Source organism: Petaurus breviceps, unplaced genomic scaffold, assembly GCF_028583685.1.
Source record: "Petaurus breviceps papuanus isolate PSGF00001 unplaced genomic scaffold, PetGlider_PUasm1.0 90604, whole genome shotgun sequence".
NCBI classification, from domain to species: domain Eukaryota; kingdom Metazoa; phylum Chordata; class Mammalia; order Diprotodontia; family Petauridae; genus Petaurus; species Petaurus breviceps.
This window is the reverse complement of record NW_027187285.1, coordinates 5,311,223-5,333,269: the sequence shown is the minus strand read 5'-3', so window position 1 is coordinate 5,333,269 and position 22,047 is coordinate 5,311,223. Positions and strand designations below refer to the sequence as shown.

The window sequence follows — 22,047 nt, the reverse complement described above, 5'->3', positions numbered from 1 at the left end:
AAATCTATGGAGTTTCATTCAGGTTTTGTGTCTGTTTCTCTATCTCTCTTTAAAACTGAATCTCTCTATTTACAGCAGCCACTCTCAGAACAATCATAATACTGGTCATAAAAGAATCTTGAACTTGCTTTGTTTTTCTAGCCAGGACCAGTTCATGTGTGTAAGGAGGGCAGCCTTGTGACCCTACATTACTAGGAGCTTTCTGGCCTTAGTGAGGACACCCCCATCAGTTTTAGCCTTACTGCAATTCAGAACCGCTGAACTCAAGTGATCCACTCCAGAGAAACTCTTGCCAGGGAGCTCAAAGTATAGCTGAAGTAAATGAGTGACCCATTCTATTATGTTCAAAGTAGAGCTGGTAAACAAAAGAAGCATGAGAAAAACTTGTTTAGAGCAAATCTGACAATGCTTTAAACATGTTTTTTTTTTTTTTTTCCTGAGCTAGTGATGTATTTAATTATTGTTGAGGGGTTCCCCTGGTCAAACTGTGGGACAGACTAGGAAGGAGACAGTAATGTTTTAGTCAAATTAATTTTCACTTAGAGTTAAGCCTGGCACTCTGGAGAGAAACTGACTCTAGCACATTATATAATTGAGTGAGTATAATTTAATTAGGAAAAGCAGACACGAATTACTTAATTCATTCAACAAATGTTCATCAAACACTTTGTGCAAGGCACTATGTTAAATGCTGTCGGTGACATAAAGAAAGATAAGATGCCATCCTTACTCTCTTGGAACTGGGCCAGCTAGAAAGACATTTCAGAAGTATTTAGTTCACAAGAAAGCTGGGAAGTGTAGCCACAGAAAACAGTCAAAGGGAGAGAGGCTGAGAACAATGATTCTTTAAAGATACCATCTATAGAACTTGAAACTAAGTTTTGTTGTTGTTGAGGGAAGATAAGGGAACTTACCATAAAGGAAGTCTTTATCTGGCTAAGGTTCCTGTTTGAGCTAGAAGCTGTTCTAATTACTTTGATGTAGTTTTAGAATTTAGATGGATATTTCATAAATGACTTTTATTAAGTGGTACTATAAAGATGCTACTGCTAATTAAAAATTTGCTTCTTTGAGAAAATACTGGCCTACCTGTAGCTCTCATGGTCCAGAAAATTGGAAAATAGAAACTGCCAAAGAGCTTCATCTAGTGGTAAAACTAGTACACTACATGGTTGTTATTTTTTGGTCTAAAAATGTCTAGAACAGAGTTCCCCAACTGGTAGATCTCAAATCTTTATTTAGTAGATGTTTTATTAGAATTAGATTAATATTAATATTAGAATTAGACCCCTTCCTACCTTTCCAGTTTTCTTATACTCTGCACCCCTCTATATACTATGGCATCCAGTGTTCCTAGAATACAAAACTCTATCTCTCAACTTTGAGTATTTTCACTGGGTGTCTCCTATGCCTGAAACACTCTCCCTCCTCTGAGTCTTGGCTTCCCTTGTTTTCTTCAAGTCTCAGCTGAAATCACACCTTCTAGCAGAAACCCTAGTTCTTAATGTTCCTAGTTTTTAGTGCCTTCACTCTGAGACCACTCTCTCTTTATTCTGTAAGTTTCTTGTTTGCACATGGTTATTTACATACTGTCCCTCCCATTAGAATGTAAGCTCCTTGAGGGCAGAGACTGTCTTTTGCCTCTCCTTGTATTCCTAGTGCTCAGCATAGCGTCTGGCACGTAGTGGGTGCTTAATAAATGCCAGCTGACTTACTGACTTAGGAAACTGTGCCAATATGATATATAATTGGTTCAAGATCACTCAATTCACGAAAAAGAGGTTTGGGCTTCAAACCTTAGTCTCCTACTAGGTCATTGTGGGTTTTTTGTTTTTGTTTTCACTGTGCCATGAAACTTTACTGTCAGCACACTTTCTTCCTCTTGCTCAGGGACTTTTACACACAGAACAGCTTCTTCCCACTGATGATTTCCAGGCTTAGGGAAATTAAAACCAGTATTTCCTTACAGAGGGGCTAACTAACCCCATCCTGGAACATAAGCAGAATATGGAATCAAAAGTGAGGGTAATATGTCAAATATACCAATTCCCCTTTAAGTTAACAAAATTAACCCCTTTTCCTTTTCAAGTCCAGGTGAAATTTCTATGGATGAGATTGTTGTAGGGTTGTAATAACTAGCTCCTCTCTAAAGATTCAAAGTATTTCCTCATAACAATTCTATAAGGTACAAGTATTATTATACCCACTTTATAGATTAGGAAATTGAGTATCAGATACTAGTGACTTGTCCAAAGTCAAATAACCAGTAAATATCAGAAATGGAATTAGAACCTGGATGCCTCTTGAATCCAAGTTCATTGGATCCTATTCTTCTCTTATATCATGTTTGTGTAGAATAAAAGACTCATCACTGTGGTTTCCATTTTTGCTCCTGCCTTCCTTCAGTCTTTTACTATCCTATGAAATTCACAATAACATTAGAGAGGATTTCCATTATAGCCCCGAATTTACTTTTTAGATTCTCAAAGCCTTCAAATCACCCATTCCCAAGCAGTCCTGTCACATTAATTTATACAGAGTTAGAAGACCTGAGTTTAAATCCTTGTCTTACAACTTCCTGACTTTGTGATCTTGGTCAAGTCACTCACCTAAACTCTCTGGGTTTCAGGTTCCTCAAATGAAAAAATGAGGCAGTTGATTGGATTAAATGATTAATCCTAAGGGCCCTTCTAGCCCTGAAGGTCTATGATTCTTTGTTGAAGGGGAAAGCAACATGTAAATGACATTACAAGTTTCTGGAGGAATAGCCCTGGGGTTTCTTTACTGGAACTCTAAAAGACAGAAGTTATAGAATGTCAAAGTTGGAAGAAATCTAAGGGATCACCCAATCAAGGCCCCTCATTTTCCAGAAGAGAATCCTGAGATTCAGAGAAGGGAAGCTTCTTGCCTAAGGTCACATAGCTAGTTAGTATCAGAACTCAGGTTAGAATTCAAGTTTCCCAGGTTCTAATCCAATGTCTTATTTTGGCAAACCATACTACTTCGCAGTTATAGTAATAATAAGAATAGCAGTCCAAACCCTACTTAGGTCAATCACTTAAAAACTTTAAAGCATTCACCCAAGTCATTCCCTCTTTTAAACTTTAGCTATCACCATGGAAAACAAATGAAACCAGTCATATCTAGTACTGTCAAAGAGTATTTTTACAGTACTTTTAGAGGTCTTTATTTCATCTTTAATTTACTTTTAATGCAATATTTTTTTTACATCACCAAAATTTTCCCCGGTATTTCTCCCAGATAGTTATTCCACATAATAAGTATTTTTATTTAATTCATTATTTATTTATTTTAAACATTCTTTTCTTTTTAAATTCTAAGTTCCAGATTCTCTCCCTCCCTTTCCCTCACTCTCCCACCCACTAAGAAAGCAAATAATATCAACAATACATGTAAAATCATGCAAAACATATCCTGATATTCATCATTTTGCAATAAATAAAAGAAGCAAAGAGAAAGGGAGAAAATTATGCTTCAATTTGAACTGAGAATTCATCAGTCATCTCTGAAAATGGATAGCATTTTTTCATCATAAATCCTTTGGAACTGTATTGGATCACTGTATTGATCAGAGTAACAAAGTCTTTTACAGTTGATCATCATTACAACATTGCTGTTACCAGGCACAGTGATCTCCCAGTTCCTCTCACTTTACTTTGCATCAATTCATATAGGTCTTGCTTTGTTTTTTTGAAACCACAACCAGTCATTTCTTATGGTATAATAGTACTCCATCACAATCATATGCCATAGCTTGTTCAGCCACTCACCCAATTAATGGGCATCCCTGAAATTTCCAATTCTTTGCCACTACAAAAAGAATTGTTATAAATATTTTTGTACACATACATATATTTCCTTTTTCTTTGATCTCTTTGGGATATAGACCTAGGAGTGGTATTGCTGAGACAAAGTTTTATAGACTTTTGGGCATAGTTCCAAATTATTCTTCAGGATGGCTGAATCAATTCACTACTCAACCAACAATTCATTAGTATACCTATTTTCCTTCAATATCTTCAGCATTTGAGATTTCTGATAGGTCTAAGGTAGTACCTCAGAGGTGTTTTAATTTGCATTTCTCTAATCCATAGTGATTTAGAGTATTTTTTTGGTATGAGTATGGATAGCTTTGATTTCATCTTCTGAAAACTGTCTGTTCATATTCTTTGACCACTTATCAGCTAGAGAATAGCTCTTATTTTTATAAATTTGACTTAATTCTCTATATATTTGAGAAATGAAGCCTTTGTCACAGAAAGCTCTTACAATTTTTTGATATTACTTTACTATCTGTGGTATCTTTTAGCAAAATATACTTTCTCTGATTATTTCTTTTAATTAGTTCTGCTTTTTCTTTTGCTTTGTCTAAGATTTTGATTGCCACCCCTGCAGTTTTTCTGGATAATTTCTTAAAATATAATGTCTGTGCTCTTTTTGCAATCAAGACTTTTTTGGTAGTCCACTAATTCTTAAATTATCTCTTCTTGATCTATTTTCCAGGTCAGTTATTTTTATGATGTGATAGTTCACATTTCCTTTTATTTTTTTAATTTTTGACTTTGTTTTATTGTTTCTTGATGTCTCATGGAACCGTTAGTTTCTAATTGCCCAATTCTAATTTTTAAGAATTATTTTCTTCAGTGAACTTTTATACTTCTTTTTCTATTTGGCCAATTCTGATTTTTAAAGAGGTTTTTTCTTTAGTGAATTTTTTGTGCCTCCTTTTCCATTTGGCTTATTCTACCTTTTAGGGAGGTCTTTTCTTTAGTGAATTTTTGTGTCTCTTATCATTAGACCAATTCTGTTTTTCAAGGCATTATCTTCTTCAGTTTTTTTTGGTGTCTCTTTTACCAAGCTTTTAATTCTCTTTTCATAATTTTCTTGCATCACTCTCCTTCCCCCCCCCCCCCCTTTTCCCCTCTTTTCCTTTTTTCTTTTTTTTTTTTTTTTTTGGTGTCTCTTTTTCCAAGCTTTTATTTTTCTTTTCTTAATTTTCTTGCATCCCTCTCCTTCCCCCCCCCCCCAATTTTCCCTCTATTACTCTTATCTCTTTTTTTGATTCTTCCAGTAATTCTTTTTGGGCTTATGTCCAGTTAGCATTTTCTTAGAGACTTTGGTTGTAGTTGTTTTCCCATCATTTCTTTTGTGTTTGTGTCTTGATCTTCCTTGCCACCATGGTAGCTTTTTATGGTCAAGCTCTTTTTTGTTTGTTTGTTTGTTTTTTGCTCCTTTTTCCAGCCTATTTCTTGACTTTGAACTTTATACTAAAGTTGGGTTCTGCTTACCTCAGGTGGGGAGGCATTGTTCCAAGTCTTAGGCTTTTTCACGCTGCTGTTTTCAGAGCTAATTCTGGGATCTGAAAATTTTTGGTATGTATGTGTGCTCCAGGTAGGCCTCTACCCCAGTGTCACAGACAATGCTAAGTTTTCTTGCAGTTTTCCTGCAGACCTCCTAAGTTTTCTTAGGCCAGAAAAATGTCTCGTCCTGACCTTTTGTTGACTCGGCTGCTCCAAACATTTATTTGGGGATTTATTTTAAAGTTGTTTGGAGGGGAATGCTGAGAAAGTTCAGCTGGTTTGTTGCCTTTAATCTACCATCTTTTCTCTGCCCCATAGCAAGTATTTTTAAAGAAAAAAAAACTCATCAATGCATCAAAAAAAGTCTTTCTACATTATTTTCAATTATATGTTATCATAAAATTTGATTGTGTTATGTATAATTTTATTTCCTCCACTTCTGTACTAATTGGAGACAATGTTTAAGATTCCCAGAGGTCTAAAATGGTATCTTATAGGATGACACTTGATTAATAGCTCTCCTTTATACTTAAGTAAGTCATCCAATACTGAATAAGTTATCTCTTCCAATAGAATAGATCCCCTGCTAGCTGCCAAGACTGATGGGTGGGTAGTAGGAAAGAGAGAAATCCTTTCCTCACTGTGCCAAGAGTTATTCCAGTTTAGGACCTGGATTCTTTCTGCTGGCTCCTGCCTAATTGACTATAGAACTGGCAGCTCAACCTTTTAAGGGCCCTCAAAAGGGGCAAATCTTTGTGGGCCAATGTTCCAATTTAATCAGAGAAAGCTGTTCATACTTGGTAGAAGGGATTACAGAGTGTTAGAACCTTGCTAACAAACTAACACTTCATCATCCATCTCTTTATGTTTTATAACTATATCAGCTAAGCTGGGGGGAGGGGTTATCATATCTGCCCTCCATTATGTGAATAAACATCTCTTCAAGTTGCTTTGGTTCAAATTCATCATCAACAAGCATTTGTTAAGTATTCATTGAGCTAGCTCCCTTAGCTGAGCAAAAATATGATAGTAGGAAAATTCTGTTCAAACAATCCATGGCTATCAACATAAAATGCAATGGCCACAAGAAAAAACCTATACAACTGGACTGAAATTTACTATCTCTCTGACCAAGTAGATATATAACTAATGCTACATCCACCAAAGTCAATAAGGGAGGAATCCAAGAAACCAATAATTACATCTACTTGGAGGTAAAGTTGAATTGCAGAAATATCTTTGAGGGATAATGCACAAGAAGGAAAAAAGGCAACTTGGAAAAGGTAAGAGAATAATAATAACAACTAACATTTATATAGTACTTACTATGTGCCAGGAATTTGACAATTATCATCTCATTTGATCTTTACAACAATCCTGTGAGTTATTATTGTTCCCATTCTACAGATGGGGAAACTGAGGCAGACAGAGGTTAAATGATTTGCCAGCTAGTAAGTATCAGAGGCCAGATTTGAATTTAAGTTTTCCTGACTCTAGGCCCAGCACTCCATTTACTGTGCCATAACTTTGAGCAGGCTTTACTGAGGCAAAACATCATCTCATTTCCTTCCATGACCCAAGATGTGAAATGTTAGTCAACTATTCCTACTAGTGAAAACAGGTCATTAACAAAGCAAAGCAAAGGGCATTATGGAGAGAGAAAACAGCATGAACAAAAGCTATCACAGGCGTGGCAGTACAGGTGACAGTCAAGAAACTGGTCTGACTAGACAGACATTGAACACCAAGGTTCGTGTTGTAGACAAGTAGGAAATAAGGTGGAGTTAGTGTTAGGGCCTTGAAAGCCAGACAGAGAAGTTTGGACTTGACAGAATAGTCAAAGAGGAACCACTGAGCAGGAAGTAGCATGCTAAAAGGTTTCTGTTGTTGTTTTTAAGCAGATGTCATAAAGTGATAATGCAGGACTGCTTGGAGTTGGTGAGAGGCTGGAAGTCAGGGAGACAAGTTAAAAGGCCGTTCAATACTTCAGGCAGGAAATGATGAGGGTCTAGACTAGGATGGTGGCACAGGAAATAGAGAATAAGAAATGATCTGAAAAACATTTCAGAGAAAGAAAGAAACAATAGAACTTGGAAATGGACTGGCTATAGAGGGTGAAGGAGAGGAAATGAATCTATGAAGACTTCCAGAATTTTACTCTGATTGTCTGTGAAAATGATGGCACAGAAACAGAAAATTAGGAAGGGATGCTGGCTTTAGGGAAGAAAGTAAGACACTGAATTCAGTTTTGGACATGTTGAATTTGAAGTGACAGTAGGATTTCCAAATAGCAGTGTCCTTCAGGTAGCCAGAATCATGGGACTAGAGTGTTCCTCGGTGATGTAGATTTGGGACTCAATAGCATAAAGGTAAAATTTGAAACTATAGGAATGAATGATTTCATATTTTTACAGAAGCAGGTAACTATAAAAGAAGAACAAAGGATCAAAGACAGAGCCCTGGGGGAAGTTCAAGTTTGCACAAAGAAGGGAGAATAATCAAAGAAGTCAGAAGTAGGAAAGTGCTATGTCGGGAAGTCAAGCATTTCTAGAAAGTGGGACTTGTCACCTGTCAGATGTTACAGGAAATTCAAGGAGGATAAGGTCTAAGAAAAAGTCATTGGGTTTTTCATGAATGAACCAATCAAAAAGCACTTGTTAATAATTTACTATGTGCAAAGCACTGGGACTACAAGTGGAAAAGAAAGATATTCCCAGGTTTTAAGGAACTCACATTCCAATGGCAAGATATACAGGAGATTGCAGCCTCAAGTCCGGACAGAATGGCCAAAATCCTTAGGATACAACAGCACAGTGGATGATAATGCATCTTCTTTAATGCTATTTCTACTAATAAAACTATATCTGTTTCTGATGTTGTACCAAGAGTGTGGTAAAGACTTCCCTAGCCATCTAGCCTACATTTTCATTGTGAACTTTTACACCTCAGAAATCAGCAAGTGCTACAAATCAGAGCTTGAGTTATTGTTTTGTTGATTGTGTAGACTTAAGAAGGTTAAAAATGCAGATTAAACTTCAACGTGTATGCTTACATTTTTTTTCCCTCTAGAGCCCAGTTTTTTAAACATTCTCTAGCACAAGCCTGTATTGCTCTATTGACTGTGCTTGAGCTCAGCAGGAGCACAGTCCAAGGCACAGAGAATGAATTCATTACCAGCCTGAAGGCCTGGTGACTGTAGGATAATATTCCTCACAATAACTGGCATTTATATAATGCTTTAAAGTTTTCAAAGTGCTTCACATCCACTGTCATATTTGAACTTCACAACTGTCCTGTGTCGAACCATTTGACAGCGCCAAGGATTTTAGTGGGGAGATCTTTTTCTCTTCTACACCTTCACTACCTGAGGCTGCTGAGGAGTCTGGGTTATAGGACCTGAAGAGAAGGGTTGATCTCACAGAGGTCGGGGTAGAAGAAGGTCTAGTGCACTGGGAGGTGCTGCCATTTTCAGAACTCTTGGTGGATAGAGAGATAGCCTTAAAACCAAGGTCTCCCACTTCTTACATGTACTTATTGTGTGACCTGGGGAAAGTGTCCCAGGGTAAAACACTTAACCTCTCAGGGCCCTAGTCAACTCTCTAAGACTATAAATTGCAGAGACGGTACCAGTCCATTTTGATATAGGAAGTTTAATCACTCAGGAGCTCTCTATGTCAGTTAAATCATAGGTCCAGATTCTATCCCTACAGACACTTTCGGCGTCCCTAATAAATGCTTTTAGAATTTGAAGATGAATTCAGTTGTTACTATTAAGACCAAAAACCTAAATAAGACAGCACCTCCTCCTCTGTGGTGCTTTATTCTGGGTCAAAAGGTTAAATTACATTAATATATCCAGTTTTTCAGATTTATCTAGACTTTTCCCCTCTCCTTTCAAATTTCAATTCAATTCAGCAAACAAGTACTTTCTGTGTGACTAGAAGCTTCAGATTCTCCATAATGATATCAGTCTGTCTTCTACCAATTTAGAAAAAAGGAAATTGTTAGTTATCTTAAAAAGAGAAGGCATAACAGGAAAACAGACTACAATGGATTAAGAAAAGAATTGCTGGGTAGAAAGCTTAGACAGCAGGTGTAGACCAAATATTAAGAAGTTTATTTTCAAAAGGAAAGGCAGGAAGAAGACAATAGCTTAAAAAAGGGCTATTAGATCAAATGAATGGTTTGTTTTGTTGTATTTTTTCTTAAAGAGAAGTGAAACCTGCATATATATGAAGAGGGAAGAGAAAAGAGAAAAAAAGCCATCAGAGAGGGAGTATGACAGAGTGAAAAGTATGCTAGATTTAGAGTCAGAGATCCATTGTTTCAATATGAGTTCTAACACAAGCCCTGTGACCTTGGGTGAGTCATTTATTCTCTTTAGGCCTTGATTTCCTCATTTGTAAAATGAAAGGATTTAACTAGTTGAACTCTAAGGACAATTTCAGCTCTAAATCTATCATCCTCTGATAATTTTGTCCTAAAGGAGGTATTCTGTATGGACTCCAGAATAAAGGTAGAAGTGAAAATTGCAGTAAAGAGAAATAAAACCTCTTTATTTGAAATTAGAGGGAGGAGTGAAATGAAGATCTTTGAGGGACACCACAGGGATCTTCTCCATCTATTTTGGTTTTTTTTTTAAAGAGCTCAAATAGATAACAAAAGATAGAGACAGAGGATTAGTTTCTTAAAGAGAGAAAATGTTTGGAATAATGTTACCAGTAATACACTAAGGTGTCAACAAATTATAAATAAGAGAATACTGAGGGTTAGATGAAGCTGGAGAACCTCAATCTTCCTTCAGCCAGGTTTGTATGTCTTTTCTAGTTAATCTTGTCAGTGGAGCAAGAGGAGAGAAAGAAGAAAGTGAGAGTGACCAAATTGGTGTAGTAGGCTTGGCATGAGGGTAGAGTGCTAAAGAGATCAATAATGAATAACTTACTATGGATTTTAGGTTTAGGAGGGAGTCCAGTGTTGACAGAATGAGGCTAATGCACTGAATAAGGTTGAGAGTGCTTGACTGATTAAATATAAAATTGAGGTTAGAAAAATAAGTTTGGTTGGTATGATGAAGGGGCAGAAGAAATATTTGTGATCAAAGACAGAAAGGGAAATGCCAGAATTTCAGAGGCAGAACAATCCCTTAAAATGATGAGACTCACAATTTACTGATTTATATTATTTATGTGATGCTGATATATAGCTAATGTGAAATAAAAGTGGTTTGAAGACTTAAAGTAGGGTGAGAGGCCATGAGATTCAAGGGTTTGAATATGCATCAAAGCAGATATTGAAATTGCTGAGGATTACTTTGGGGCACAGGGTGAAGAAACATGGATTCCCATCCTAATTGCTCCATTTCCTTTAAGAAGGGGAAAACAATTGATAAAAGTTGAACTCTCAACTAGAGAGGGCAGCGAAGGATGTGGTGCCATATATAAAGGGTAGTCTATTCATATTGTAGTGTGGGCTCTATAGGACACAATGGAAAGAGGCAGGGGGGGTTATAGAGGGAAATGGGGGGAAGGTACACTAAGGGTGTGAAAAGAATGAGAGGGTGGAGGCAACAAGAAGATGAGTGTAGTGGATAAAATGGCTGATGAGAAGAATGGGGTAATGAAAGCTTTCAAGGGAAGGTTAGAATGTTGGGGTGGAGAGGGAGCAGAAGGAGTCCTGAGATAACAGGATATGGTTGCTTAAGGAGTATGGGTAACTACAGAGTACTGGATTAGGTTCTCTGAAAAGAATGGGCCGGAATAGTCTGGTTTGGTTAAGGTTTGGGTAAAGTATATGGACAGTCCAAGCCACACTCTAGCGTTCCAAATAGGATTTAAACACTTTTTTTCCTCTCCTGGCTGGATATTCAGAGTAGTTTGGTTTCCTCTGTGTTATTCCCTAGCAGAGTGTCACTGAGCAGAATATATATATAATAATTATTATTATAAAGTTAAATAGATTTCCAGATGAAAAGTTCCCACCCTTTTTTTCTGCTCTTTGGAGGGGAAACCTGAGCAGCAGCTGAAATAATTTGCCGTACGTTTCCTTTTCTCTTCATCTCATACCATTCAGATGTTGCACCTTGATCCCATTCCCTCCCATCTTCTCCACATTACTTCCTCTCTCATCTTCACTCGGCCACTAATCTTCAAAAATCTCCCTTTTTGCTTTCCTTGGTATCCCTACAATTTAGTACAGTGTTTGGCAGACAGCAAACACTTAATAAATGCTTGTTGACTGACTGATGTGAAATTCAATACTAACTCTGCTACTTGTGTGACCTTAGGCAAGTCACTTAATTTTCTGAGCATCATCTTCCTCATTAGTAAATGAAAGGCTGAACACAAAGGTCTTTTCCAACTCTGAATCCTATTGATCTATTTGAGATTAAAAAATAAAATAAAATAAAAGCAATTCCAAATTAGGAACAAAGTATCACTTAGACTAACAGCAGTTTAGAATTTGAATGATTAAGTAGTATTTTAGTTGTAGAACTAGAAGGGAATTCAGAAGCCTTTTGGTCCAACATCAACATCTTAATTTTATAGATGAGAAACCTGAGGCCCACGGTCACACAGTCAGCTTCTAGGGTGGGATTTAAAGGACTAAGGGCCTCAGACTCCTGAGTTAGCATCCTTGTCTTTCCACTCTACCACACTGCTTCCTAGAAGGTCAGTTCTTCCTAGCTTTCTTATAATTAACAACAATCCAGTAAGACAAAATATATATGAATAATAAAAATATATAATGAATAATGGGACACTCCAGATCACATATAAAATACTTCAATGAAATATTCCATAGAAGCTTTCATTGTTTTCAATTGTTCTTCACAAATAGTGCAATTCCATTAAAAAAATTATTTATTAAGTGTTGACTTAGCAGTCAGCTTTCCTCAGCAAATCTAAACATAGTGTGTTTATCCAATTGTCTTGCAAGGACTTTTGGCATTTAGTCTGAGGTCTTTTATTAACTGATTGATTAATTGGTTCTTAAATATTCTTTTTTTTTTTTTAAAGCAATCGGGGTTAAGTAACTTGCTCAAGGTTACATGGCCAGTTATTTCTGGTGTGGTGCTGAGTATCTGAGCCCGGATTTGATCCAGGTCATCCTGACACTGGAGCCAGTGCTCTTACTTGCTGAGCCACCTGGCCGCCCCTAAGCAATTGGGGTTAAGTAACTTGCTCAAGGTTACACGGCCAGGTGTTTCTGGGTGGGTGCTAAGTGTCTGAGCCCGTGATTCAATCTCCAGGTCTTCTCAACACTGGAGCCGGTGCTCTTACTCGCTGTGCTACCTGGCCTCCCGGTTCTTAAATATTCTTATGAGGCACTGTGCTGGGCAATGGGAAAACAAAATATAAAATAAAATGAAACAAAAAGAAAAAGACTCTGGCCTTGACTTTGCTTTTTTTTTTTTTCCTTTTCAGAAGGGGAAGGTAGGGTAATTGGGGTTAAGTGACTTGCCCAAGGTCACATGGCCAGTTTTGTGTTAAGTGTCTGAGGCTGAATTTGAATTCAGGTCCTCCTGACTCCAGGGCCGGTGCTCTTTTCACTTTGCCACCTAGCCACCCCAAAACTTTACATTCTAAAGGAGGGATACAACTTGTATATTTTCCAAATCCATATTCCACATTGCTGCCAAAGCAATATTTCTAGAGCATGGGTCTGATCATGTCACTTTTCTTACCATAATCCAGTGAACTAAGTAGAATCTAAGTCAGGGGGAACTAGTCATGCAAATATTGTTAGTTATTCAATATTCATAGGTGTAAGATTCTTCTATGGATGTCCTAAGTATGATCCTGGTATATGCAATGTTTTCATGAAGTAATGACGGAGTGACTGGGCATTTGGAACTTATAATACAGACATAATGGACCCAACAGCAAAAAGAAAAGGTTTAGTATAATTTGCTGTTTTTAAATTTTTCCTTGCAGGGTGGGTGGGGAGGGGAACTGCATAAAGTAAGATTAGAATTTGGTATAAGTAATATCCAGTAAGGAAATGATTAGATAAGAGTTGAAGGTAGACCAGAATTGCTAATGTAAAGAAAGAAAGATCTAGAGTGATAAAGAAAGACACTATAAGGGACGACTAAAATAGGAGGAGGGAAATGGGTGTCTCATTCCATGGGGTTCATGGTTCTTAAAGGCAAATTTAGCTAGAGACTTTTCTGCAATCCCTACTGCTGCCATTTCACTTACGCTACAAGAGCTATTTCTCCACCAATAAATTGATATGTAGATATCATATTGATTAAATTTTCAACTGAGCAAAAGTATAAATCTATTTTTTTCCTTTTTTTATTCAAATACAGACCCATTTATCTGAAGAAATGGATACTTCTCCCTCCAAAAAATATCCTGTTAAAAAACGTGTGAAAATACACCCCAACACAGTGATGGTACAATATACCTCTCATTACCCCCAACCAGGAGATAGTGGATATGAAGAAATAAACGAAGATTATGGAAGCTTTATGGAGGAAAATCCAAAGAAAGGACTTCTGAGTGAGGTGAAAAGAAAAGGAAGAACTTTTTTTGGGACCATGGATAGTCGAACCCCACCAACTGAAGACCCAAAGGTCAACGAGATTGAACAATTCCAGAGCTTTGCAGAAAGAAATATTTTTCAGTCTAGAAAGACTTGGATAGTATTGTTTGGATCTGCTTTGGCTCATGGATGTGTGGCCCTTATCACTAGACTCGTTTCTGATCGTTCCAAAGTGCCATCTCTAGAATTGATTTTCATTCGATCTGTCTTACAGGTATTTTCGGTGTTGGTTGTGTGTTACTACCAAGAGCCCCCTTTTGGACCCAGAGGATACAGACTGCGGCTCTTTTTCTATGGAGTATGCAACGTCATTTCTATCACCTGTGCTTATACATCTTTCTCAATAGTTCCTCCCAGCAATGGAACCACTATGTGGCGAGCAACAACCACTGTATTTAGTGCTATTTTAGCTTTTTTGCTGGTAGACGAACGAATGGCTTACATTGATATGGCTACGGTTGTCAGCAGTATCTTGGGTGTCTGCCTTGTCATGATCCCCAACATTGCTGATGAAGAAAACTCTTTGCTAAATGCCTGGAAAGAAGCATTTGGGTATACCATGACAGTAATGGCAGGACTGACCACTGCCCTTTCCATGATAGTATACAGGTCCATCAGGGAGAAGATCAGTATGTGGACTGCCTTATTTACTTTTGGTTGGACTGGGACAGTCTGGGGAGTATCCACTATGTTCATTCTTCAAGAACCCATCATCCCATTAGATGGAGAAACTTGGGGATATCTCATTGCCATATGCATCTGTTCTACTGCAGCTTTCCTGGGAGTTTATTATGCATTAGATAAATTCCATCCAGCTCTGGTTAGCACAGTACAACACCTAGAGATTGTGGTGGCTATGATCTTACAGCTTCTAGTGCTACATATTTTCCCCAGTGTCTATGATGTCTTTGGAGGGGCTATCATCATGATTAGTGTTTTTGTCCTTGCTGGTTATAAACTTTATTGGAGAAAGTTAAAAAGGGAGGACTATCAAGAGATACTAGATTCCCCCATTAAATGAGACTCTAGTTCATGTTCTGATTCACATTCCATTATGTGCACTGCCATGATTCATGTATCAATGTTTTTTGTGTTGTATAATGGACAGAGTTCTATATAATATATAGTTGTAAAAAGAGGAAAAATATGCAAATGTAGAAAGATTTATATTAGTCTAACATATTACAAATGCAAATATTAAATATATGAAATACTGTGGACTTTGGTCTTTTAAAAAACACCTATTTATTTAATTAAGAGGTAACTGATAGAAATGCTAGATGTGCTAGCCTTAGTTGTCATTGATTTCTGCACTAATAGAAATTTCCCTTTTTAAGAAAATTTAAGCTTACTGAAATTTACAAATTAGAAAAAGTTAAATGGTATTATGGCATCTTTCATAGCTGTAGTTTGTTTCATACCTGAATCCCTTCATATACACAGTGTACATTCCTGAAAAGCTGGCTGTAAAAAGAGATTCTGATTATAAAGCCTGATTTTCCCACTGATTTATATTATTTAATGCGAAATTGGCAGTGGCAGAGTAGGGAATTGAGGTAGTGTGGTTGGGGTCAGAAAGTAATGGAGAAGGAAGGCTTTTCACTGACTCAACTTTGGTTATTGTAAGTAAAAGTCACAGCAAAAACCTGGTCTTTCCTTTGTTCAGGGTTGCCATGAGCAGTAGAGGTAGGGCATAGATGAGTTTTTGTTCAGACTTTTGAGGAGTGTTCTTTTCCATTTGGCTTCACAGATTTACAAATCTCTCCTGACTACTGCCCTCTTACCTTGCAACAGAAGGAGTGCTCCGAGCTACTGGCAGAGGTGCCAGCAGTGGCAATAGGAAAGGAGTAAATTAATGTGGCATGTTATTGAAAGATTTTCCTCAGGGGAACCAAAAAAGTCTCAAAGGCATATATTAATGTGTCATAACACATTTGTTCTCTACTCTTATTAATTCAGTTAAAACACTGTTCTGTCTATTGGATTTGCATGGATAGGATATATCAATAATAGAAGAAACCTTACAACTAAATTTCAGCTCATAGTTGACTTTTTGAAAATGAAATGAGAATGCAGAGGTGTTCTTTATTCTGCAATAATTAATGGGTTGTCTGACTTGCCATAATAATACTCTATTTCAGATATTTAAATCCTGCTTATTTCAACTTTCAGTTGACAACTGAGTTCACAGAGGTAGAAGGAGGTCATAGAAAACTCACTGAACTGGGAGTCAAGAGAATTGGGAACTTATGACAGCTGTTACTTCTTTGATATGTCACAACCTCTCTGGGACTCAGTTTCTGTATCTGTAAAATGGAGGGGTTGAGGTAGATGATATCCCTTCTCCCCATTCCCCTCCCCCCCCCAGTTTGAAAACTCTGATTCCTTCCTTGGACCTTTAAATAAATAAAAATATAAAAAATCAAACTCAACATTTTTCTGAATGAGGTACATTTAAGACACATTTAACTAATAAATGCTTGGTTGATTTTCTCACCCTTTGGAGTCTAAGTCGGTAGGGAATGGAATGTAAAGGTATGTTGCTTTGAGTACCATTCTTTTAATATTAAAATCTGAATCTGCAAAACATCTGAAGTTTACAAAAGAACTGTTCACTCTATAAAGGGAATCACTAGGCAGATAGGTGGTACAGCGGATAGAGTGCAGAGCCTAGTCAGGAAGATTCAGCTTCCTGATTTTGAATCGGGCAAGTCACTTAACCCTGCTTGCCTCAGTTCCTCATCTGTAAAATGAACTGGAAAAAGAAATGGAAAATCATCCTTTGCTAAGAAAACCCCAAATGGGGTCACGAAGAGTAGGACTCAACTGAAATGACTCAACAACAACAAAGGGATCTACCATTGATTTCTTCTGAATGGACATCTTTACTACTGAAGTTATTTTATGTTCAAAACTGTAATTTATGAACTCTAAAGGGTACATTTATTTAATCATTCAACAAATGTTTATCAAATAGATATCAATTTGACAATACTTATCTGTTTATTTATTGAGCAAAGACACTGGGCGAGGTATTATGAAGTTTACAACCAAGAATAAGAGAAGTGTGGTCCTGTGTTTAAGGTGTGAATAGTCTTATTTGGGAAACAACATATTCATTAAAGTTAAAATAATTTAGAGCTGTTTCAGCATCTTTGTTGGCAGATGGATGAATGGCTTACAACTACTTGGCTACTAGTGTCAGGAGAGGCATCTGTGGTGATTACCTTGTAATGACCCTCAATATTAATGAGAGTTCTCTACAAAGTAAAATTAATAACATAAATGAAGTGCCACATGAATGGTACAGATAATGAGTGCCATTGGAATTTAGAAAGTGAGTGATCAATGTGGACTAGAATAGACTGAGAAGTCTGCATGAAAAGGTGAGGCTAGATGCATGGGGAGAATCTGGATGGGTAGAAAGGAGAAGGAAATGCATTACAGGTTGTGAGAGGAAGAAGTTGCAATGTAAAAGATGTGTTTGAAAGAGAATTAACAAACCAATCTTGCTGGATCATTTTGTTCAAGTGGAAAAGATAAATTTGGAAAGACAGGTGGAGGGCAGATTGTAGAAGGGCTTAAATGTATATTTTCTCAGGCCAGGGTTCTCAGACTAACCCTTTTATTATTTAAGGTACATTATGTTACTCTTTGTCCCATAACTCAGAAGAACATGAATTCTGGTTAACAAACTTTGTGAAATAAAAGACTAGATAACAGTGGTACAAACATATTAAGTGCTATTAATTTACAGGATGGTGATAGGTACTACACCTGTGATTTCATGGTTATCAGGAATGCCCTGGAGAAAGAAACTCCCTCTATTAAGACAGTTGTCACTGGCTCTGATATTTATGGGCTTAGAGAGTCGTCCAGAAACATTGAGAAGTTAAATGACTTAACCAGGGTCACAAATCTGTGTAAGAAGTGAAAATTAATTCCAGGTACTCTGAGGTTTAAATTAATTTTGAAAAGCAGAAGGTTTGGATTTGAGACCATTGCTTTAAACAATGGGGAGCCATTAAGTATTTTTTTTAGTATCATAGTAACACAATGAAAGCCATATTTAGGATGATTAATGTAACATTGATATGGAGGATGGAACAGAGAAACTAGTGATAGCTTTATATAATGGAAAAAACTTGGGACAGAGTCAGAAGACCTGAGTTTGGTCACTGATTTGACGTTAACTAACTGTGACATTTGGCCATTCACAGGCTCTCCGAGCTTTAGCTTTTTCATTTGTGAAATGAAGAGGTCAGAGTACATTATTTCATAGGTTACTTCCAGTTCTATAATTGTGATTGTAAACTAACTAGGATGACTATTAAAATAATTCAGAGGTAAAACAATATAAAAAATACTGAATTTAGAGTCAGAAGATATGGGTTCAAATTCTAGCTCTGCAACTTTGTGTGACATCAAGAAATTTATTTGACTCCTCTAGGTCTCAGGATCCTTAACTATAAAAATGAGAGGGTTGGACTAGATAACGTCTGAGGTCCCTACTGCCTCTAAATCTATGATCTTATACTTCTATGATAAAGTATAAAAAGGAAAGGAAAACTTCAAGGGAAAAGAACTGAACTTAAGACCAAGAGACACATGAATTCCAATTCCCTGTTACTTATGACTAGCTATATACCTTAGGCCAAATCACTTAACCTCTCTGTGTTATAGCCTGATGTGTAGAAAGGGAATAACATTAAGTATATCACCTACTTCATAAGACTATTGTAGGGAAAGCACTTTGTAAACCTTATATAAACTTATATGAATGTGTTATTTATTTTTTTTTTTGAGACATTAGGCAGGAAGAATCACAGTACTTATGTGCTTAGTTGGGTATATGTGACAAGAGAGAGGCTCTAAGTCTTTATGAGAGAAAAAAATGATGGTGCTATTGATAATTTGGGGTGGCATTTTGGGGAAAAATGATAAACTAATATTCAGTTCAATTCAACAAATATTTATTAAGCATATTCCTAACATGTGCAAAACAAGCTTGAGTTTGAGGTGACAGCAAGAAAGCATGTAGTTTAAAGGAGATGTTAGACCTGGAAAGGTCTTTTTGGGATCCATTTACATAGATAATCAAAACAATGAGCATGGCTAAATTCTATGAGATACAACTTATGTAGAGGAGAGAAGGGGACCTATTCCAACCTTATAGAAAGAAGAAAAACAGGAAAGTAGGAGGAGAGTTTCAAAGAGGGGGTAGTTGAAGGATAAACTGGGCATGAGGACTGATCAAAGGTCATTAAATACAACATTTAGGAGATCACTGATGACCTTTGAGAGATTAGTTAGAGCAGAATGCTGAGGGCAAAAGGTAATAATAATTACATCTGAATAGAACTTTCTTAATGACAGTTCTGTGAGGGTTGATAGTTGGAATATTATTATCCCTACTATATGGATGGGGAAACTGAGGCCCTGAGAGATTAAACCCCAAATCGTAGAGGTAACACATGTTAGCAGTAGAATTTGAAAGCAAGTATCTCCTAAATTTAAGTCCAGTATTCTTTCCATTACCTTGGCGGGTTTTGAAATGAATAGATGATGAAGAAATAGAAATAGTAGACAGCCTTTGGAGAAGTATGACAGTAGAAGGAAGATGAGGAAAAGGAGACTAGGAGAGAGGGGCATCTATTTTATAAATGGCAATATATACCTGTTGTATTACACCATATAAAATAAACATTATAGTGTTTTCAAATTTTAAAATATTTACAACTGAAATTGGTACAAAGTCCATTAAAATGTAATATTACAAAACATAGGGTTTAAATTTATCACTGCTAGGCTACTTTCTGTTTCATCCTAGAGTTTTAAGAACCTCAGGGGTGGGAAGGCCTTAGTTTCACAAAGTTTACCCATCCTCATTGTTTTCCTAGACTACTTAGTTACTTCCCTTCATTCCCCCACCCCACATCTCCCTAGCCTCTCCTAGAGAGCCATTCCATATAACAAAGAATTTTTTTTTAAAGAAAGAAGAAATCAGCAAAACTGAACAATACATTCGAAAAGTCTGAAAATATATGCTAGATTCTACACCTGTGGACTTCCTATTTCTTCAAAAGAACTGGAGGAAACATCATGTCTCTTTCTTTGGGACCATGCTTGTTCTTTGTGATTTTGCAACACTAATTTTTGATTATTTGTTGTAGTTCCTGTGTGTATTGTTTTCTTGGCTGTGCTTATTTCATTCTGCATATGTCCATATCTTTCCTTGTTTCTTTGTAGTCACCATATTCCTATTTCTTATGAGATAGTAATAATCCATTATATTTATCTTCTAATAAATTTGTTTAGTCATTTCTCAGGTGATGACTTTGCTTCCAGTTCTTTGAGAAAAAATGATGCAACAAATATTTTGGTGTAAATTGAGACTCCTTCAATTCTAATTGGCTACTGGAACTTGTCACCGGTGGTCACACCCTTAAATTAAAAGGTCAAATATACTGTATAATTCAAAGCAGGGAGAAATCAGGAGGATTTCTTTTCCACCTTCCTAACTCCTAGCTCCTGCCACTTATGGATAGCAATGAACATCATCCCATTTATTCCATAACCTTTTTGCCATTCTCAACCCCTTGATCTCATTTATTCCTCAGATGAAAATACACTGCCAGTCTTGTTGCTTCTACATTTACAATATATGTCCTCTCCTTTGTATTCACAGAATTTTCATCATGGTGTAGGACCATATCACTTTACACCTGGACTACTTCAATAGCTTTCAGGTTAGTCTTCTTGTCTCAAGTATCTCCCCACTCTAGACCCACTCATCTGCTAGGGTAATTTTTCCAAAGTGTAGTTCTGGTTTCCTTCAAGACTGAGCTCAAATTTTACCTTTTGAGGGACTTTCCTGACTTCCCTCCCACCCCCAAACCCCCGCCACTGATGCTTTCCCTTTTCAGGTCATCTTTATCTCTGTTTACATCTTTCACCTACCTAGTTATTTACATGTCTCTCCCATTAGAAAGCATACTCCTTGAGGACATTTTTTCTTTCTTTATGTCCCCAGGACTTAGCATAGTACCTGACACATAGTAAATGCTTAATAAAGGTTTTTTGACTGTCTGATTTCGATTTTAATCAAATAACTTCATCTCCTTGGTCCACAGTTTTCTGCTTTGTAAAATGGGAATGTTAGATTAGCTGGCCTCTGAGGCACCTTCTAAGGTCTAGATTTATGATCCATTGCCTACAACTCTACAAGGGTGAATTGCCTAGCTCGGGAGCTTTTCCTTAGCCCTGGTTCCAACCACTCTGCCTCTTTAAGACAGTTCTTACTTCCTAGCCCAACAGCACTATTTTTGATTGGGGCAGGGGATTCTGTTGTGGTGAGAATACAGAATAGGCTTAAGAGGAATATGAAAAGGGAAAAGAATCAATAAAACATAATTAAGCTTCAGGGGTGAGGGAGAGAATACTCTGAATTGGTCTTTACTCCAGAATAGCTCTATTACTTTCAAGTATTACACATTTCCAGTGAAAGTATTCAATACACAACTCCTTATTTACATTTTTTTCTTTCCCCTTTGCTTTGTCATCCTTTCCCCCCCCCTTTTCTTTGCTTTTCTTGTTTCTCTCTACTGAGGGTCCCGAAGAAGAGATGGGAGCAAAATAAATTAAGAAATAACAAAGGTAAAGATAATTGAAACCAGGCTTTAGCAGGATTAATCTCTTTCATACAGTAGCTTCTATGAGGATTAATGTTGGGAGGAGGAACTACAGGATTTCAAGAGATGCAGGTTTAAATCTTGGTAATTATCAGACAGAGGAAGTAAGATGACTTCCAGCCCTTAGCACAGTGCCCCACACATAGTAAATGCCCGTCAACTTGACTTAGGTTCAGATACCTGGGTAAGTTATTTAACTTCCCCAAGTCTTAAGTGTCTTCACTTACAAAATTAAAGGGATTGAATAAGATGATTTCTAAGGCCCTTCTGGCTCCAAATCCTTTGAACACTTTCCTTTCGTGCTGTACAGTCTCCCAGGCGGGGGTACCCCATTAAATTTGCACACCTGGATCCGAGCCAGGATTAGGGGAGAAGGGAAACAGCAGGCACCGAAGTGAAAAAACCCTGGACCCAGCAGGTGCCAGGAGGCGAAATACCGAAAGGAGACAATGACCAAGTCACTGATGGCTTTTGAACTTGTCAGG

At 37.1% G+C, this 22,047-nt stretch overlaps 1 protein-coding gene across 1 annotated transcript in view; it reads left to right on the top strand.

The window, feature by feature from the left end:
- SLC35G2 (solute carrier family 35 member G2) overlaps positions 1 to 16,294 on the top strand; it is a 65,438-nt gene extending 49,144 nt beyond the window's left edge. Inside the window, exon 2 of the mRNA XM_069063912.1 lies at positions 13,636 to 16,294. Within this exon, the coding sequence (XP_068920013.1) occupies positions 13,654 to 14,892 (1,239 nt within the window). The 5' untranslated portion in view covers positions 13,636 to 13,653 and the 3' untranslated portion in view covers positions 14,893 to 16,294. The remainder of the gene's footprint in view (positions 1 to 13,635) is intronic.
- The last annotated feature ends 5,753 nt before the right edge of the window (positions 16,295 to 22,047 follow it).